The 7767-nt window shown below is 41.7% G+C and overlaps 1 protein-coding gene across 1 annotated transcript; it reads left to right on the top strand.

The window, feature by feature from the left end:
* Positions 1-7209: 7209 nt before the first annotated feature.
* FERD3L (Fer3 like bHLH transcription factor) lies at positions 7210-7767 on the top strand (the record flags this gene model as incomplete). The annotated part of the gene is made up of 1 exon (XM_082752311.1): positions 7210-7767. One exon carries the CDS (start codon positions 7210-7212, stop codon positions 7765-7767), a length of 558 nt encoding a protein of 185 aa, XP_082608437.1.

Raw genomic sequence — 7767 nt, 5'->3', positions numbered from 1 at the left:
AGCAATCTACATTTAAATATCTCATTGAAAACCTGACATTATAGAAAATACTACTGATTATAAGCCTTCAAATATTCTAGCTTGTTTATACATTTGGATTATAGTAGCCTGATTCTTTAAAAATTCTGCCCATGCTTGGGCTCACTGCTAAGTGAAGTTACTGGAGCTCTGAGCTGTCGTGCCAGAGCAAGATCTGGGGATGGATAACACTAACTGCAAAGGATAACACTAACTACATTTAACAGGAAAGAGAAGAACAAACAAACAAAATGTGAGAAATAGAAATTTGAGAAAAAGACAGCTGAACCTAAACAGATGAATGGGAAGTTGACCCAGGAGGTAAGACTCAGGGGAACTGGGACAAATGTACTGAGTCCAAGAAGTGGGGTATGGAATGAAGATATTTTAAGAGAGAAAGAGAGAAGAGATAGGACAAGGTAACAAATTATTAAAAAAAAAAAAAAAAAAAAAAAAGAGAGAGAGAGAGACAGAGAGAGACAGAGAGAGACAGAGGAGAGAGACAGGACATTCATTGATAAAAGTAGACTGGAGGGGATAAATGAGGTTGGACCAAGTTTGTCAGAAATTACAAGTGTTGATAGATCATGTTTTCCTTTGTAGAAAGGAACAAATTGTCTTCTCCTCAGTAGTCCTTTGCTGCCGTCTAATATCTGTAAAGTCTTCTGACAAAGTCATCTTCCTTCAAGTCCTAATAGCAGAGGATAACATTTGTCTTCATAGGCTTAGAGACAGCAAGTAGCACAATGGATCTAAAGATTTCACCCCTGCCACATGTGGGCATGATATGATATCACAGAGCACAGGATGAAAGCTTTCATTTTGCAGTTTACTTTTTAAATATCTGATGAAAAGCAGGAAAAATGTTTTTAAAAATAATAATAATAATTTAAAAGAGTATTCCTGACTAGCAAAGTAACGAATTACATATCCTTAGGAGAATATAAAAACCAGAATCTAGCAATGCAGTAACTGATTCAGAGACTTGGCAGAGGGGACCCATTCTTTAGACATGAGTTTTAGTGTAAGCCTCCTTGTTAGCTGCAGTAGATGCACCTGAGGATTATAACGGGTGAGCTGTTAACCTCTGTTCAGATTAAAAAAAAAAAAAAAAAAAAAGCATATTCTACCTTCTACCTGGAATTTGTGCTATCAGTATCACAAGATCAAAAGCTGAGTAGTTCAAAAAGAAAAAAAATGTCTCATTTGACTCATTTGACCCATTTGACCCATTTGACCCTCACTAAATAAGAATGTAATCTACAGATACATTTTTGGTAACAAATCTTAATTCACCATCATACATAGAATTTTTCTGTTGACACATAAAGTCTGTCAGCAACTATGGATCTCAGCATGGTATTTCCCTGCATTCTACAATTTTTGAGATATGGAAGAGAAAAAAGCATTAATTAATGGCTCTTGTCCACACTTTCATAATGATTAAACTAATGAAATATATTAACAATTTGGAAAACATCCAAAGTCCTAGGTAAACAATACACATTTTTATTGCATTCCATTTTCCACAAACAATATTTATACAGTAAAATCAAGATGAAAGAGGTTGTGTTTAAATAACATTACATTTTTCATGTCCACTGTTAAAAAGCCAAATTAGGGATGACAATCCAACCTTAATGCACATCCTGTCCTCAGTCCTTCCCACCCCCAAGGTTATGATTAAGGAGTAAAGTGTCATTCATAAAACCTTGCAAGCATGATGAATTGTTTCAGATCCTAACCACAGCTATTCATTTCATTTGTCTATGATTTACCCAAAATTGCCTTTTCAAACTTTTTCTTCATCATTCCGTATCTGGAAATAGCAGCAGCTACTCCTTTAAAATCTTCAGATGATGTGTAATACAACTGTAAATAGAAATTAATGCACTTTACTGGCAGAGTGTTCATAGTTTTACTAGGTTTCACACAAAACATTGAGTTTTACTTTCCTGTTCCAGGGAGAAATGATGTTACTGAATGTCTTTTTTTTTTTTTTTTTTTTTTTTTTAAGGGAGAGACAAGTCATGAAATCCCATCTTTGTAAGTGTATGTTTGTATTCAAATTGGAGTCCTATTAAAGACAGGCTGTGACATGGTGATACATTCAAGCAATCAGTTACAGGTATGATCAGTGCCTAAAATTACTTCTGGGACCAGATTTCTCTAGCTTCTCTGGATATATTATGTTTTAAAGAACAGAACCAGTCCCTATGCCAGACTCATATTAATTCACATACTTTTGAGAAGAACTTACTTACTGTATCATCAATGTAAGGAATAAAGTTAATTCTTACACTGCAAACAGGGTATGGTATTTGGTTGCAGAAAAAAAGGTTGCAGAAAATTCTTCCAGACTCAAATTCTGGGCAAATATATCCAGTTGCCTTTGTCTGCACACTCTGGATATGTACATTACTGATTTCTTGTTTAGTATTTGTTCATAGACTCCTAAATCTAGAGCCAAGATTCATCCTGCAGGACTGAAGGTATCCAAGTTACAAGCCAGTATCCCTAAGCTCTTTAGACAGTCTGTCTTGGAAGATAATAGGAAGAGACTAGCAAGTGGACTGTGGAATCCACTACAGATACTCACATCCCTGCAGGAGTTAGTGACTCCAGGATAAATCAATATCTGGGTAAGAGCGAACAGTTAGGTAATATGACTCCATTTATAGTATCCATTGCAGTTTTCTTAACAGATAGAGTCTATTCTTTCAGGATGAGATATGAACAAGTCAAAGGAAAATAATTTTGTGTTCATACATTTTACCTGTACCCAATGTATGGTTGAAAGGCTTTCCCAGCTGTTTCAACCATGAAGGCCCTTCTTCCTCTGGCCTACATTAACTTCAATTCTGACTTCAGCAGTCTTCCTCCTCTCCAGTTTTGTTACAAGTCACTCAAAACTGTACTGACCAATTCAACAAATACATTTTTTAAGCCTTCTTCAGCTTCACAACTGACTCAAATATAGACTCTTTGAATGTATACACTATCACAGCCCAATGTTCCCTGCCTCTGTGATTTCATATTGCATTGAAACATCAAAGGTCTCCTTTACCCTTCTGGTGATACTACATTCAATCACATTGTGCTCTGCTTTCACCTGAATGCCACTACACTCTTCCATTATGAAAACAACCGGTCTTCAGCTACCTTTACTTAAATGTATCCTTTCTGTATTAATTCTTCAGTGGTCTCCTCACTTGCTTCCTCTCCACCACATATTGAGCAAGTGTCAAGCTAAGATATTTTACAAACTCTGTTCATTCACATTCAAGTTTGTCCTGTCTTCGCACATATACTCCACTGATCTGGTCCAGTCTGCCAGAGATGCAAACTGTGAGCTCAAAAGGGCAGGAAATGTCTTTTGCTCTGGGGTAATGAAGTCCTGATCCATTACCATAATTTTAAAGATTAACAACAAGATCAGACAGCTGCAATATCAGTAAGTTGAAAGAGAGATTCAACCTGCTACATACTACATCTGTTTCTGTTAATCAGGCCACAGCTTGAGAATGATAGCAACTGTCTGGCTATTAATGGGTCAATTAAAGTAGAGAAGATTTGTACCATTTTACCAGAAAAGTGTATAGATACTGTTTCAGCTCGATATCTAGCTTTTTGTGGTTTCTAGAGCATCTTCCAGCATCTTGTTTGCTGAGTCATGTTTGTTGGACAGTAACACCTTAATTCAACATCCAAGGATTCATACTGACTTCCAATAAATTTTCTAGTAAAATACAGGTCTGTATTGTTAAAACCTATAACATGTCCATCAGTAATGCTAAATCATCAGAGTGGCTGTCTTTTCATGTATGATAATGTGAAAAATGATTATCACAGGCACTCAGAATCCAGAGTTAAAACAAATAAAACTATTTTCATAGAGGCACACTGAATTAAAATGCACATTTTCATAATTTCTGCCAGCACAAAGGGCATTGGATTTGTTATATAGGGAGGTATATTAAAAGATTTAGATTTTCAAAGTTTAGCATAATTGGTGTGGGCGTAAGGAGATATATATGTCTTCTGATAGGGCTAATAGATCAGACGAGCTATTTATTATTTTTTGCGTCTTGATCCCAATCTTCATGATCATCTAGAATCATATTACAGACATTTCTGAAGAAAAACAATTATGTAAATAGTTGCAGAGAGGCTTGAAGGTGTAGCCATCAGTGCTTAGTATTGGTATGTATCTTGTGAGCAAAAAAAAAAATGTGACAAAAAGTGAAATGAAAAGGTACGATCTAAATTGAAAAGGTATGACATCTAAAACACTGATCTAAGTACCTAATTTGGTCTGAAAACTGTCCTAGAATTATTACAAATCATAGTTAATTGAGTTAATTATGAATAATTTGCAAACATTATTAAAAGAGAAAATTCAATATTTTAATAAAGGTAAGGGGAGAAAAACAGGAAACAAAACAGCAAGAGGAAAAAATAAATAAAATAAAATAATAAAATAAAATAAAATAAAATAAAATAAAATAAAATAAAATAAAATAAAATAAAATAAAATAAAATAAAATAAAATAAAATAAAATAAAATAAAATAAAATAAAATAAAATAAAATAAAATAAAATAAAATAAAATAAAATAAAATAAAATAAAAAAGCAGATTGACAAGAGGAGTCACCTTTGCTAAAAGTCTTCATTTGCTGCTACAACATTCCATCTGGTTGTAATCCTGGCTTTAGTGCTTCCTTTAAGGATCCAGAGGCAGGTACACCCCCTCTAAATCTTTTATGTCGTATTTTACATCGCTTTGCACAGCAATACTGACTCAGCAACCTTCTCCCTTTACTTTCTCGCTTCTCGTTTCAGTTTTCTTTGTAGTTTGTCTCCTGCAACAGCGTGAAACTAGAGATGTGAGCAGGAGTGTCTTTCTGAAAAGACCCTAGGGAAGGGCTGCTCTATCTTCCTCTAAAAGACAGTTTCTCACATAACGAGAAATTCATGTAAAGATTGACACAGAGCTGACGATTTCACATTTGACTCTTCATTTGTTTCATTATCTGAAGTATTTGTATTTCCCCGATAACTTTGCACCTTGTGGTCACACACTTCTGCTAGCATATGCTCTTAATTTATACCTCCATGTCTTCAAACGAAATGCTTGCCACCTCAATTAAAGGGAGCTCAAATAAGTTACATCCCTTTGCAGGTCGATTATATATATATATAATATTTTTTTTTCTATGCAGCCTTTTCGCTTAACAGTTAGCGTTTAGAGCTCTCCAAATTAACGTTATCTAAGGATGCTCTCAAGTAAACATTTTTCCTAGCAGATGCTTTACAGCTCCCTTTTAATTAATTCACCGGGTGAAAGATATGCCTGATAGATAAGCACATCTCCGTTTGCTAAGAAACCTTACTAAGAATACATGTAGAAGCAGTCTTCCTGCAATTTGCCTCTCTCCTTAGCCCTGGGCATGCCATTACACTCGTCCAGCAGTCACCACGCCTAGCAGCGGTGACGGTGGCGGTGTGATCAGAGGAGGAGAGGCTCGCACTGGCCCCCAAAACAGTTGGAGAAGGACGGTGCCCCCCCGAGGGGCTGCGTTACCTGTGCTGCCGCGGCCGCCGCCGGCCGGGCGCGCCTCCCCGGAGCTGTCCAATGTATCCGGGCTGCTCCGCGTCGCTCCGCAACGCTCCGCATCGCTCCCCATCGCCTGCCGGCCAGAGCACACGGAGCTGGCAGGGAGGCTGGGGGGTCGTTACGGCGGCACCTTTCCCAGGGAAAACAAACAAACAAACAAAAAAGGATATTTGGGATGCTCGCCGCGGTGTAAACGACGGCGGATCCTGGTCTGCCATCGGCAATGTTTGCGGTCCTGTAGGCAAACAGAAAGGGTTTTGGCGGAGGTTGATCCTTCGGCAGCCCCCACCCGTCTGCTTTCATCTGATGGGCTTTGAAATCCCCTTAGAAATTAGAAACTATTTTCTAATTATTTCTAATTAACTAATTTCACTCTAAAGTGAGAGTGGCAACAATGCATGACAGGGCTTACGAAGGCAGGGCAAGAGTAACGAGCAGCACCTCCTAAACGCGCGGTGCACACACATCGTGTGCCAAGGAAAATCGATCCAGTTCAACCTGGGTGCGCCTAACCCTGCCAGGCTGTTTGCTTGGAGATAGTCTGTGATGTGGTGGGGTAAAGATACAACCCCTAACCTCTCCCAGCTTCCCAAGACAAAAAAAGCAAACCAATCCCCCACGTCCGTCCCCAAGGAAACCCTGATCAAAGAAAGGTATTAGGCGGTGCCGGGTGTGCGGGTGTGTTGATGTGCATTTCACGGTATTTTGCGCCGTGTATCCAGCGTTATCAGGGCGTGGAGTCAGGTTGATTCATCCGTGCACCGCCGGTGACCGGGACGGCTCTGCGAGGGGTGTGGGTGAGAGCAGCCGCTGCCCTGAATAGGAGCAGCTTATCCTCGTCTCCTGGGCAGAAGGAAGGGGTTTCAAAGCGAATGCTTTGAGATCGCCCGAACCGAAATGAGCTTTACGAAGCAGCCTTTTAGTGCCACGCTGGAAAGATGTTTGAACTCTAGTTGAAGGGGATTTAGGGGGAATGGAGAGGACGATGCCAACAGTTACTACCGGGAATGCAATATCGGGTCCCCTACAATGCTTACTTAGGCTAATGGAGGTCCTGTCATTCAGCTCCCATTGCGCTGGGATACAGGGTAAACATTCCCCGGTGACCCTCTGCATGCAGGTCCCCTCTTCGGGACATCATTAAAAGCATACATGCACTTGCCTGACATCAATTGTCCGGCCGGCTCTCAGGGCTCAGAGATCCCGACAGAAAGCAGGAAAGCAAGCCCAGTGGAGACCCGGCTCTGCTGCTCCGGGCTTTAAAGAGGCTGAAAATCGTTTGGTTGCGGGTGTGTGAGAAGAGACAAAAGTGCTCAGCAGGTAAGAGCGGAGGGTTTTGCCAAGAAGGAACTGTCCTTGATCGCTGTGACAGGATTGACTCGCTGGGGACTCCTCTCTCGGGAGCATCCACGCGTCCCCGAGGGGGCTGCCTGTCTCCTCTCATCAGCATCACGGAGAGAAATTTTACAGCCGCTCTTTCTAGCCCTGCTAATCCTGTTATCCGGGGGGTTATAAATATTAACGCCGCTGGGGCTGGGGATGGGGGACCAGATTAAGCCCTGTCTGAAGTAAGATGTCAGCCAGCCTCTTCCCAACCCACCAGCGCCCGGGGCTGCACGGCAGAGCCCCGCAAGTGCCCTGCCCGGAGGGGCTGCTGGGCGCCTCGGTGCTGGACATCGTGGCCGACTTCTCCCTGGGAGCCCCTCACGGTCCCCCCCGGGCCGGGCCGAGCCTGGGGCTCTGCGAGGTCACCTCCAGGTCCCCGTTCGGGGACAGAGCCCTGTCCCTGCGGGAGGGAATGGCCCGGGGACTGCCCCTGGCTGCTTTCGGAGGTGGAGGTCCCGAAGACGAGGAAGAGGAGGAGGAAGAGGAGAGGATGCGGAGCGCTTCCCTCCTGGACAGACCCAGGAGAAAGCGAGTTATCACCTACGCCCAGCGCCAGGCTGCCAACATACGGGAGAGGAAGAGGATGTTCAACCTCAACGAGGCGTTTGATCGGCTGAGGAAGAAGGTGCCCACTTTCGCCTACGAGAAGAGGCTCTCCCGTATAGAGACCTTGCGCCTGGCCATAGTGTACATCTCCTTCATGACCGAGCTCCTGGACGGCTGCGGCAAGCAGGAGGCGAGCTAG

This window comes from Aythya marila (genome assembly GCF_965140915.1).
Source record: "Aythya marila genome assembly, chromosome: 2".
NCBI lineage: Eukaryota > Metazoa > Chordata > Aves > Anseriformes > Anatidae > Aythya > Aythya marila.
The sequence above is the reverse complement of the archived record's forward strand: the minus strand, read 5'-3'. Positions and strand labels throughout refer to the sequence as shown.